The 14,762-nt window shown below is 26.3% G+C and overlaps 1 protein-coding gene across 6 annotated transcripts in view; it reads left to right on the top strand.

Annotated features, from left to right (window-relative positions):
• The first annotated feature begins 5,753 nt into the window (after positions 1 to 5,753).
• LOC114128512 (uncharacterized) overlaps positions 5,754 to 14,762 on the top strand; it is a 37,177-nt gene continuing 28,168 nt past the window's right edge. For all 6 annotated transcript variants that reach the window (XM_050200483.1, XM_050200486.1, XM_050200482.1 and 3 more), the window contains exon 1: positions 5,754 to 6,389. In XM_050200483.1, coding sequence (XP_050056440.1) covers positions 6,278 to 6,389 — 112 coding nt within the window. In that variant the 5' untranslated portion in view covers positions 5,754 to 6,277. The remainder of the gene's footprint in view (positions 6,390 to 14,762) is intronic.

Here is a 14,762-nt window from a genome sequence, read left to right on the forward strand (position 1 = left end):
TCCAAATATTTGACTGTCAACACTGACAGCCTGACATATGTTGTTCGTATAATATAAAAACATCGCAATTTTATTAATTTAATGAATATCAATTATCTTAATACAGTATTATGAATTTATGACTTAAATAAGTGCCCGTTGTATCCATTTTAGCCACATACGTAGTTCCATTAACCAGACTGCACTATAATATTTACTAAATGAGTATAATTTATTATTAGGCTGTAGGCAACTTTATCTAATTACAGTAATTAGGAGGAATAAGAATCATTTAGAAAAACTTGAAATTATAGACTGAAAATCCTTTAAAAAAAGACGTTGGTAACATTTGTATATGAGATAAACATGATCTATTTTTGAGATAGGCATAGGTATATGGCAATAAAATTTAATACTAGGTTTTCAAAATAATTTTATTTTTTATTATTTCATAATTTTATGAAACATTAAACGTGTTTATTACGTTTCTTTTTAAGCAATTTGTAATATTAATACAATACCTACTGACTTATCATTACTTGTTTTTCTTTACTTATATATATATATATATTATATTATAATTATATTATAGGGATATACAATATTTATCTGAAAATATATTCATTAATATATCATTACATGCTGATAAAATAGTATTCAAATTATTATTTTATCAAGTTGAGTTATGACCTCAAAATAAAATTTAACAATGAATAATAATTTTCTTAAATCATACATTATAAATATTTAAATTTTAAATAATACGCGAAATCAGTTAGCAAGCCCGTTATTATGTCATATGAAGTTTTTTTTCAAGATTTATCAATTAAATTTATCAAATAATTGGTGAATTTATTATATTTTAATAAAGTACCTAAAAAAACTGTTTCAATAATTAGTGAGTGATAGGTTAGGTATATAAAAAATATAAAATTAAAAGAGATTATTTTTTTAAATAAAATACCTATTTATCTCTTAGACATACGTGTATAAGCAAATATATAGTTGCTATAATTATTTGTATATTAATAGTGCCCATATATTTAAATATTTAATACTTCGATAAGGTTATGTTTTATTGTTTTAGCACCATCGGATATCTATAATTCAAAAAAACAAGTGTAGTTAAATAGTTGATAATCAAATGTTTTCTTATGCGGTCTTATTTAAATTACATTATAATTTAAAATCAATAATTTTTTTTTAATATATCTATCTATATTACAATCATATTTAAATAAAAGATTGGATAGAACGTAGTTATAATTTTTAACCAAACTCGACTATATTGTTCGTGAATCATAGTATTAAAAATATCTATACCTATTACCTATGTGGCTATGTCTAATGTTAATGTTAACTATACATCTATACGTCTATACAGTGTTATATTATATACATATCAGATGTCGCTACTTAAAGCAAATTATTTTTGTAACATTTTGAAAAATTAACTATTTAAATGAAAAAGGAACAATTCACATACCTAATATATAAACTATACATACATAGATACTATATGTCTATATAGTATATACTAACTATACATACTGTATGTAATGTGCCCGAAGGACCATTGTCGTTTTGTTAACAATTGAGTTATAAAACGGAAGTTTCTATTCATTTCGTTTGAATATTTTATCAATCTAAACATAAAGAAAACGTGGAAGTGTTTGACTTATTTGTATATTTAATATGTACCTTCCTATAAAAAATCATAGAACATTGTATGCATATAGCCATATATATTATATAGGTACTATATTGTATAATGTATATAAGAAGTATATTGTATTTATAGTATTTTCGGTTAGCTGTTGTTAACGCTCGAGTCTTATTGATCGTAGTCTGCGAAAGTTCCGAAAATTGAAAATAATAACATTAACAGTGAGAGAGCCTATAGCTCATACACCTACATACGTATATTTATTATTTGTAATTGATGGTACCTATTTTATGGAACGTTATGAAGAAAATACATGATAAACAACAATTTATTTATTTCATATGGTGTAGGTATACTAACAAAACACATATTATTAAATAATAAAATAATATTATAAGTAAAAATTACAATACTGAATACTCACAATACATTTTACAATCTGATATAAAATAAAAAATGTACATTATACAACGTAATATACATGTTATAACTTATAAATCATAAGTCTATATATCTAGGTATTAATTTTATCCATTCTATATAGCTTCCAGGGTGATATTTAAGATACTAATCAAGCCTTTGCGAAAAACTATTTTTGGAAACTCCGAAATCCGTCATTAAATGGTCTATTGTTTGCTTGATCTTTTCACAATCACACAAATGATCATCTCTATACTTCCATTTATTTAAAAGAGATGTCTAAATATACTTTGAACTGTTCTGATACGATTCACTACCAACCACGTACGTCTTCGTAGATACATTCATTTTAATGTCTTACATAAGCTATAGCTACTAATTCCTGATTTCTGACTTCAGGCTCTGTCCATCCCTTTTTCTATGTCACGAAGTCACACAAGTTTGAACTTATACATGTCTAGTAAATATGTATTATATTATTGTATATCATTAAACAACGCAATAACAACTGTAGATAATTTAAAAAAATATATATTTGGCACCAAAATTCTCATAAAATCAAAGTAATATTTAGTAAAAAAATGTAAAATAATCCATAATATATATTTTTATTGAAAATAGGCAATCGTCTCGACGGGGTTTCAGCTGTTGTCTCATATTTTGTTGGGACCTTTGCTTAAAGCAGCTGCTAAGTAATAATAAGTAAAATAAATAAATTATAATAAATTATAATAAATTATAAGAAGATAAGTATAATATATAGTCAGTACACAGTAATACTCATTATATTTTATACAACAACATTTTAAAAATTATTTTTTATTGTTATAATTTTTTTTTAAGTTTTTTACTTTTTTAAACGAAAATTTCATTTTTAAATTCATATTCTAGAGCAGAATATTTTTTGATGTATTTCATTACATACAAATTTAAATTCAGACTAGTAGTGTGTAGTATGAATAATAATTTATAAGTATTTAAAGTTTAAGTAAGTGGAGTTGTAGACCATTACTATGCAAGATGTATTCTCATACCTCTTCATTGCGTCCACCGAAACTCTCGTGCTTATAAGTTATAACTTAAAAGCTATTCGTCCACATTTCGAGTTTATGTATCGAAATACTCTTAAAAATATTCTACTTCGGAATATAAAATTAAAAATGCGAGTTTCCATTAAAAAAATATAAAAAAATATATATAAAACAATAAAAATATACATTTTTAAAAAATGTGTTTTTTTTATTTGGACTGGAAATTCATTAATATCAAAATCATTAATAGATATGGAAATAATTAGTGTTGTTCTATAAAAAAAATCATCTATGATTATAGGTTATGTAGGTTTATAATTCTTCGTTTTGTTGTTATAGTGAATTTATATAGTTGTTTATTCTTATAAGATATAGGTGTATATACGTACATTGAAGTTATAAGTATAAGTAGGTATGATGTATAAAATGTATGAATTTAGGGTCCGGAAATATAGGTAGACAGATAGGTACTTATAAGATTATAAGAACCTTTATTTATCTACTTATTAGGTATTTAGGTCCTATAAAAAATGGGATTAACGTTTAGGCAATAACAAGATAGGTTTGTGCTTATAGGTACATATTATTTAAAGGCTTTATTTTGTATTAGTTTAAGTAGGCCACATAAATAAGAAAAACTTCATACACGAGTGCCATTGTATAAGACTTATACGTAATACCATGGAACTGTGACCATATCAACATTCAATATAATTTAATAACATAGCTTAATATAGACTTATTGTTTCCAAACATAATATAAATTATTCGTGAACTCGCTTGCAACCGAGTAGCATTATTTTTATCGTTATCATATTATTATTAAATGTATAATATAAAGAAATTAACTAAAACCACTTATAAAGGAAAGATTATTTTTTTTTTGTTTTTAAAATATAATCAATTTTATTAAGTATTAATACTTCAAATGTCAAAAAAAAAAAAAAAATTTTTTACACAATTATTGTATATAATGTTATTAATATTATGTATTATTGATGTATTAGACAGTTGTAGGAACTTACGATGAGAAACTTTGAATACAATTTTAAACAAACAAAATTATTCGTGAATTTTCTTGAGCTTGGCAGATTTTTCAAAATTTAAATACTTAGGTACCTATAAAAAAAATTGTAACTATGAATGTATTTTGGTATTTTTTAATTTTATTAAAATGAAGGAGCCTTGTATTTAAGTTACTAAGTCTTTATTTGCAGTACACCTATGCAGAACACCTGGGTATCAAAACATTCGTAAAAATAAAAATTTCAATTATGAATAGTATAAAATTAGCGTAAATATTTTAAAATATTCATTGTACATTTGTACATATAGATATATTGATAGGTACTTTTTAATAATAAAATATTTCATGTTTCTATGATTTATTTTTTTTGAAAAATATCGTAAAACCTTCTTTTGATGTTTTTGAATTGCTACTATAATAGAAACATAGAATCGTACAATAGAATTAAAAGTTAGATTCAAAATGCAAAATGGGGAAATATTTAAAAATGATATAGCATGTTTAGAATGTATATATTTGACAAATAAATTAAAGTACCTATGATTCATATCTAATATTGAAATATTGCATTATTTTCTTCAGTTTATTTCTGATTATTTTGTACAAAATACCTACTGAAAATGTTGACTATCCAAAGAAACAACTACCTATATACTAGAATTTGGTGAAACAAAAAAACTTCCTTTAAGCTTTAAAGCTTACCTAAGATTGAAACATTTTTAGTGTTCCAAAGATGATAATACAAAAAAATCGATCATCATCGTAAAATCCAATATAGGTACTTTCATCTTTAAGCTTGGAATCTAAAAATGATATTATATTATCCTTCTTGGCGTATGTCGTCGTCAATAAAATATTATATTCCACGATAACGATCGGCGTTTGGCGCCGCCGAGTAAGGGAGACGACATCGTGTCAAATAAGCCACCTCTGTCTCTCCCGTTCGATAACGAACACATTTCCCAGAACCATCCCCCTCGTTATCGAAAATGTTTTTAAATTTAATATTATTATATCGTTTATGTATATATATTTATTTTTATGTCCCAGGGACTGTGTAACAATAATAATAACCGTAGTAATAGTAATAATAGTAAATATCAAATCAACCGCGCGCGTTCGTCGAGAGAGCAGTGTGACGTCGTGCGGCGGAGCAACGCCATTTGCTGTTGCCATTGGCAACAGCTGATTCCCGCTGAGGCTGCACTGCGCATGTACGATCGAGATATTAATTCTCGTCCCCACCGCCGACCGACGACTGCTCGTACTCGTAGTAGGACCGTAGCGCACTAGCGCCGTGTTTGACAGTGTCTGCGTGTGCGTGCGCGTCTGTGTTCCATACGACCGTACTTGTACCTTGGAAAAAAATGTTCATTTACACACACACACACATTCGAATACTTGAGGTACACTAAGAAGTATACGCTTTACTATTATATAAATGTTCTTGCACACACGCACATTGTAGAGGGCGCGCTCGCCAGTTGTGTACACATTATATATATATATATATATATATATATATATACTGAGCGTATACACTATCACATTATTACTTATATATATATATATACATTTATGTACACGGTATATCTGATATCTATATACGTACGTCTGTCTGGCGTAAGTGGTGTCCTGTCCCCCGATGTCGCTGGTTGATATTATTATTATTATTATTAGTTATTACTATTGTTCTGAATCGCCTTTTCGGTAAAACAGAACGTTTCGGTTTTTTAATCTGCGATGGAGCGAATTGTCGCCGTCGCTGCCGCCGTCGTGCGCCGAAACAATAATTGTTAATCGCCGCGCACGTTGGACCCCAATGTCCACTGTTCCGCCGCCGTCGCCACCGCCGCCGCCGCAGCAGCAGCAGCAATTCGTCGGCCATTACTTCATAGTTCATAAGCGACCCGGAGTGACGGAGACTTATAGCGAGCAATGACTGTTCTGCTCGCGTACCGATAGGTTGTGCTCAGTCTGACGACGGTCAGTTAGAGACGATATTCTTCACCAGCGACGTTGACCGCCGCCACAGCTTGTTGCCGAGCGCCGGTCGTTCATTTGAGGGGCAGTCTTGCACAGCGAACAAATGCTGTTGCCATCCACTTCTAGTATCCTGTAAAGAGTGGTGTTACGCTCGCCATCGAAGACGCGATGGCTGTTCACCGACACGAAGAAGGATGTTCATCGTCGTCAATGTCCATCAGTACCGTCGAGACCATGACGACGATCGACTGCAGTCGCAAGAGGATTCACAGCGAAACAGGTAAGTGTTTTTTTATGTTATGCTCAGTCTATGAAAACATGATTTCACCGTTACTCCCGGTTGGCTAGTGTTTTAATGTCAATATGTTGTACCAGACGCTGTATTGTACAGCTGTCTAGGTGGTTTCTCAGTGAATACATCTACTCTACGTCTACTGATGATGCTGCACAAGCATAGTTTTATAACTTGTTCGTGTTGTACACTTGTGCTTAAACATTCCATCATTTTACGTTTAACTTCTATTTGTCAATACCTATCATTATACAGTAATATGCACTCGTATTGTTTGGTTCTACCTAATAAAGGAATTATTTTTAAAAATTTCCTTTTTTAATGTCTTTGGTATTACACTTCTATACTTGCTTCTATATTAGGCATACACATACATAATGTAGGTAGGTATTACTCAAGGTATTACTTATGTACCTTAAAAAAATTATTTATTCTAGCTGTTGTATTTACTGAGAACAATCCTGGTGGAAGTTCCTCTATATATTTTAAAAAGTGATGTATTTAGTTTATTGCATCAGATTTCTTTTGAAGTACCTATTTATTTATCCTTATTTCACTTAAATAGTCAACCGTTGTTCAATTTTTTTTTTTCTGGTACTGCTTGCTGAGAATTATCAATATACACATGGTCTCAGTAGAGCAGTGGTTTTCATTTAAAGTTAATTAGGTATGGTGAATGATTGTTTGACATTAGACTTGCATTTTAACATTTTTTTTTTTTGTTTGCGTCCTTAAGAAACAGTGCCTAGTATAAAATATGCTATGGACTTTGGTACTGTATCATTTTAATTATATACTTAATATAAATTGTGCTTAAGTGTCTTTCAATTGAATAACAATAATTATTCTTTATTGTTATCTTATTGATAAACATCTAGAAATGAAAAATTAATTTCTTTAAATAATCTACTAATTAAAAAAAAAAAAATAATAACATCGTGACATTTTAATTTTGATGTAGCTGTTTATTTGTCAATTATAGTTATAGTATTTACAATTAGTAGATATGTAGATAACTAGATAAGTAACATTTTCAGTGGTGCAACTAAGGGCTGAAATTTAGGAGGACTGAAGTCCTAAAAAATAATTCATTCTTCGTAGGCCCAGGTAAGGTTTTGATTTTATAACCACTACCAGGGTAATTATTTTAACAAATAAATTAAAATCGTAAGTTTATTTATTCATTTGTTTTGGACAATTTTGTCAATATATAATAAAATAGAAGAGATACATATTGTAAGTATAATCAGTTTTCTATGGTGCATTTTCAATAATTAATAACTAACTACCTATATATATTAGGAATAATTATATTTACAATATAAATATATTAGTATACTACTGATACTTTTGTTATAATTGAAATTAAATGGTATTAAATAGACATTTGATTTAAATGCCTTAAAAATATTAAAAATAATGCTTCACTGACCCTGGGTTCATATGTGCTGCGCATATCATACTTATGAATATTTGATATTTCAACTTTTATTGCTTAAGTTTATGTATGATGATAGCTCCAACAGCATTTATTCTAATTAATGACAAATTGGCTGCTGTATTAAATTTATTAAGCAATAAGATTCAATTTAAAATTTCTTTTTTAAGTAGCATTTTATCTGTTGGTACACTAACTTGAAATAATATTTGTTTGTCTTCAAGAAATGTTTCCTAAATATTTCATAACTCATTTAGCATTTTGCATTTAACCATTTACTTACCTATACATCAATAAAGTATGGATTTAAGACTTATTGAAATAAAAAATGTATTTAAATGTATTGATAGTTTTCAATATTAGGTACTCTTTAATGTAAGTTTGAAAGTCATTCAAATTTTTACCAAGGTCAAATAAAAAGAAAAAAGATAAGTATCCTATTTTGATACAAATTAAATTATGATTAAAATAAATCTAGGCACTAGTTTCTTATGTTTTTTATACCATAAATTAGTAGATAAGTAGGTACTTTGATAAGTAGCAGGTACTTGTTAAAACATACAAAATCAAATTTTATACTCAATAAAAACTAATGTGTATACGCAATTGGTATTTTTTTTTCTAATGCATTCTTCAAAAACTTATACCTATCTATCTACCTACTTAAATTTATTTATTCTGGGCTCTTACTAAGAATGTTTCATTAATAATTGTTTAGTAAACAATTTTTTCTAACTCATTTTACTTATTATAATAATGTTTTAAATTGGGTATAAATAATTGGTACATATCTTCAATTTAGTACCTATTAATGTAAGAAATACCTAACTAATAGTAAGAAGAGAAGGTACCAATGTAATTAACATCCTTTCATTTTTCAATTTATTTTTTGAAATAAATAGTTCAAAACTGTTAACATTTTATTTTATTTAGCATAAATGATTTGATCAGGTATTATCGGGTATTATATTAGTGGGTATCTACATTATTATAGTATTTGACTTTCAATGTTCACTATTCTGGTGAGTATTAACCTTAGAGCACATGCATCACAGTCAAAATAACGGGACTTTTAGAATTTTGTTCATTGCTTCAAAAATATAATATATTAATCTAACCCAACTTAGGTACCTTCTAATTAGATACAACTCTCAATTGTATACAATTTAATGTCTGTACTATAGAAGGGTTCAAAGTTCATTATTTATTGAAAAAAACTGTCTAAAAGACTGTTTGCGTGGTATAGGTATTGTGATATAATCGTATATGTAATAACATTTATATGAAAGTTTAATTTGTTTGTATTATGTACCAATTAAAGCATTTGACAATTTTTATTTATTTAAGAGCAATAAAATAATGATTACTTATTTCAATTTATCGAATTTTAATTGATGTATTTCAATATATATGATATATTTCATTGTAGAAATTTGAAAAATATTTTGACTCTATTTAAAATGATTAAAACATCTAACTTGTGTTCTTTTCTATAGCTTGTAATCAATTAAATGAATACATATGTATGTTAATATTAATAACAATACCTATTTAGATCAAAAAAATTATTTAATTTGTAAATGTTAGAATTGAGGTTAGCATAATAATTTAAATATAATGTTCATATTAATCTCGATTATCAATCTTATATTTACTAACTGTCTTTTTTTAGCCTTAGGTCACCATTAGTGTTGATCTTTCTTTAAAATTGTGTTTTTCTTATCTTTCAAATTCATCAGTGATATTAAATAGTTAATTATATTCTGAAATTAAATATAAATGTAGGTACCCAATTCAAAATAGTTTCCAGAAATTATGATTCGGTACTTATAAGATGAAAATTTATTGACATTTGCTTATAATTTTCAATTTTTAATCACAGATATAGTTCATAGGTAGGCTTGCCATTTTGGTTTGACTGAAACAGTTTCGGTTTTAATGGTTTGTCTTAATCAATCCCAGTTAATAGAAACTAAGTGAAAATAACATTTAATATTGTATTATATAATAATAAAACATAGAATAATGTACATTTCATGATTATAATATGATTATCTTAAATTATGTTATTTAAATGATTAAATCTTATCGTCATGGTTTTAGTTTTATCTGTCGCTATGTGTAACAAGTATAATATAAGTGTTACATTAAAAAAAAATCATATCAATGGCTAATAAGCAAACGGCCGTATCTGCTACTAACACTATTTTTTAGGAAAGCTAAAAACAATTTTTTTTTTACTATTTTATATTATTTTCAATAGTTAAACTTAAGATACAACTACTTAAAGTATATGTCCGTTTATAGTATTTTGGAAAAGGCTAATTACGTTAATATTGGTGCATATGTTTTTTTTTATACCTGCTAATTAAATTGTAAAAAATGATGGATACGGCTACTTTTATAAGTGAAATGACATAATGACAGTTGTAGCTAGAACCACTAGAGTGAGCCCATTCAATGTATTTTCTCGTTGCTCATTAATAAACAATTACTATGGTGGATACATCCAAAATGGCAGATACGGCCGTTTGCCTGTTAGCCGTCAATATGGTGTCCTGGTTTAAAAATTTAAAAATTTGACAAGTTATTGGCCTATACCTAGCTTATTTTATTGGTCCAATATTAGTACCATACTAGTTATTTAGGTATATTTCGGTAGATTATTAGCAGTGTATAATTATAGTTAAATAGTTAAAGGTAAGTCCTATCGTATCAATTTTTAAGTCTGATTTTGCATGTACTATACTCTTCACACTCTAAAAATATGACCGGTCATGCATCTTATTCAACTTCCTCCACATCATTATAGGTAGTAAACGAGAGTTTGAAAAACTAATCAGAAATCAACTGCACATCATAGCTGATGCAAAATTGGGTTCTACTCAGTCATGCTCTTGGTGTATACACCTAACATTATTTAATTTAATAGCTATATAATTAATTACTTAAGACAGTAAAATCAAGAATAGTATTCTCAATAAGTGCTCTACTTATTTTGAAATTCATCATTAAATTATTATTTATAGGCTTATAGCAAATAACTTAATTAAATTCATAAAAACTCAAAGCATAAAAAAAAATCAATTTAAATAAGACAATTCATGATTTTAATCCTGATACAACTAATATACAAATATAATGACAATCATTTAATTAGAAAAGTTTTTGCAGAAGTTTTTGTATTAAGTAAAGCATCAAATGTAAGGAGGAGTGAAAACAGTGCTATGTTTTGTTTGCCTCAAAGTGAATTATTTTAAAGTTACCTACCTATTTAAATTTTGAACAAAGTTATAAATGTACCTATTGATTTTAATTTATGTCATATAGGTATACCTATATATATATATTTGTATTTATTATTACTGTGTTATACTTTGAAGTACCTAGTAAATGTAGTAAAAATACTTAATTTTACAACTAAGGTTGGTTTTTGGCATCAAATTGGAATATAATGGGATTGAATATTATAATATTAGGAAAAATGGAAATATTTATGTAACACTACCTTTATAATTTTGTGCTGTATTGTTAATTTTTTAAAAAATGAAAAATTATAGACTGAACATTTTTATTAACATTTTTACATATAACAGGTTTGTTCCAACACGAAATTTGGGATTAGTTGCTGACTAATCCATGATTGATTTACAGCGCATGTGCTAATGCTGACTGATCATGGATTTTGACCACTGTTGGAACATGTTTCTGACTGTCCACAATTGCAACATAAATAATTGATAATAAATAAAAGATAAATGTATGATAACAGAGTCTCGAACTCCCAGTTCTGTCAATATTTGCGGATCGTTTGGACTTTCAATAATCAGTCATAAAACTGGTCTAATAATGTGTTGGAACTACTGTCTGACAGTTTGAGTTTAAATTTCAGGCGAGTTGGAACAAAAAAATTCTACTTTGCGTGCTCCCAACAGTTCTATGATAGTTTGACCACGTGTTGGAACAAACCTAATAATTTTCTAAATATTTTTATTTTTAGGTAATTATCAATAATTTTTTTAGATTTATGCGAGGATTTATTTGTTATATAATTTTGAATTATCAGTAAAACAGCTTGGAGACTTGATACCTACGAAGAGTACCTATATATTTTTTTAATTTTATGAACATTGAAATAAAATATACCTACCTACACATTTTTAAGGCTTAAAAAAACTATGTTTTATTAAAATGTGGGTTATAGCTTATTTATGACTAGCCGATTTTGCACTGTACGTGTTAACCTGTGGATTTATACTTTCTTATTTGATTACAAAGTATGTATGTTTAGTTTAAAAAAAATTTAGCTGAAAGCGTTTTCCATTTCTACTCCATTTTACACTTTTTACTTTAGAGAATACATTTTTTAAAATCCTTTTTTAGTGAGTATTTACATCATAAAATGAAACTACTGACTACATTTCATATTCATAGTTAGTGATTCTGGCTAGGTAATGATGAATCATAAGTTATGTTACTTTACATACCTAGGTTAAATAAATAGATAGATTATAAAATATGTGTATAAATGCAGCCTGTTCTGATGTCATACAATTTTTGTGGGTAGGTAATCATTAATAATAAAGAATTTATTTTAAAAATATTTTTTTTCAAACAATATAATGCTGCAGTTGTTCTAAAATTATTTGAGGTTTAATAGCAACCATTAGTTCATGGGCACCAAGAATTTAAATGCTTTGGTTGAGGCTTTGGTGATAGCTACCCCATAGAAAATTTCATGTAGTAGGTACTTACTTTTCCACTCGCTTTTCCATCTATAGAATAAAGTATAAACTCCTAATACTTACCTACTTTTTTGATAATTTAATATTACTCTTAAACGTTTTTTTATGTAGTTTCCATTTTATATTTATCTCATCTGAGATGTCTGTATGTCTAATGTTTGAATTTTAAAGACTTATAATTTATTATAAATTATCAGGACCTACCTACTTTTCAAAATGATAAAGTTTCAAAAAAATAAATAAAATAAAATTAGTTAAATTATTATTATTATGAAAATAATTGTTTGGTAGGTAACTAATTTTTTTTAAGCCTAGATAAAATTATTAGTTCATTACAATATCATAGTCTGAATTGAGTAGTACTTAGTTCCATAATAGTGGCAATATAAAGTTTAACAATTGGGCTATGGTTTATATGTTTGTATTTATTTGCCCATTATAAGGTTGGCTATTTCCTTGTACAAGAGAGCTTAATAGCAGAACCTCATATAATAAATTTGTAGGGTCTTTTGTTTAATAACTATAGCCAGTAAAGGTTGGGAGAAACTGCTTGTCATTTATTGGTAAATTGTTTTAATTTAAAAACTCATACTTAGTTATTATTTTTTTTTTTTGGAATTATAATTTATAAAATGTTGATTTACCTACCTTAGTTTTGAATTTTGCATAGTATCTAAACTGCAGTATTGTTCTATCCTTAAGTTTTTTCAAGAGTTTTTTTTATTATTTAAATGTTGATAAAAACGTCACAATAATTGTATTACTGGTTTAAAATAATATTAATTTTATTATAAATATGGTCCAGAATTAATATAATGTATTATAATTAAAAATTATTATGTTTTCTTTTTTGAATCTATTTCTAAGGCTAAATTAATAATGAATTAAACGAGAAATTAAAGAAGATTCTAATAGTAATTAATTGATGTAAATTAGTATTTTTAAATTAACCATTTATAATGTTATATTGATTTACCTATATAAGGTTAATCAAAAATTTAGTGATCGTTTTTATTAGGTAACATTTGAAATTAAGTTTAAACAAAACAAAAATGATTGTTGTAGGAGGTACCTATTTAAGGTGTTAGGAAGTTACTAAATAATATACTTCAGTTTTTGAATATTTCTTTTGTGTTTAAAATAATATATTCAATTATGTATACCTAATATGTTTAACCTGAGGTTTAACCTATTTACGTAAATACTAGATTTCTGATCTTTTTTTTTTTTTTTTTGATTGAAAGAAACTATATTAATAGTTCTGGTTTTAAATTACATTTTACTTGATGAGTTAAGATTATCATTGATATATATATATATATATATACAGATAATAAATTATAAGTAAATATTTTAGTTTAGGTATTCAAATTTATATTAGAAAACATATTTTTAAGATAAAAATATATTAAATTCAACTATAATATGATCTTGAATAGGTATTACAATGTATGCTATTATAAACTAAAATATCTAAATTTGTCCTTTGTTTTATGATCATTTTCCTTATTTAGTATTGGAAATTTGTTTTTGAGTCAGATTTCACAATATTATTAATCAAGTTCAAAAATAACAATTTTTGTGTTCGTTTGTTCTTTTTAGAATTCAGTACAGATACTGTGTTTACATACGCTCTATTCTTTATAATTAAATACATATATATTTTTATACCTACCTAAACCTACCTATACCTAATTATTTAATTATTTATTAAAATAAAATATGTTAATTTAGGATTTTTGTTTTGCAAAATAATTTTTCAAAAAAAAAATATAGTAGGTTAACAAAATAAATTATTATATATATTATGGTTAGGTAATTATAGGAAAGTTATAGGAAGTTATAGGAGCAAAATAAATATGTATTAAAGTTTAAATAAATTTGTATCTATTGTACCTACTGCAAACATGATGTATTTATTCAATTATTATTTATTACAATTTTTATATTGTTAGTATATACCTAATTAATATATTAAAAATTGTTTTATCAAACAATTTAAAAATTAAAATTAAAGAAATAAAGAAAGATTTGATGTGTGGATAACTGGTTGCCGATTTACATTGTTATTAATTTAACTGAACAAATATTATTGGTAGGTACTTGAATATTACTAATAAAATATATTTTCTTTTATTCTATTATTTGTAAAATTTTATACTAAAATACAAGTCATGA

This window comes from Aphis gossypii, chromosome 2 (genome assembly GCF_020184175.1).
Source record: "Aphis gossypii isolate Hap1 chromosome 2, ASM2018417v2, whole genome shotgun sequence".
NCBI classification, from domain to species: Eukaryota; Metazoa; Arthropoda; class Insecta; order Hemiptera; family Aphididae; genus Aphis; species Aphis gossypii.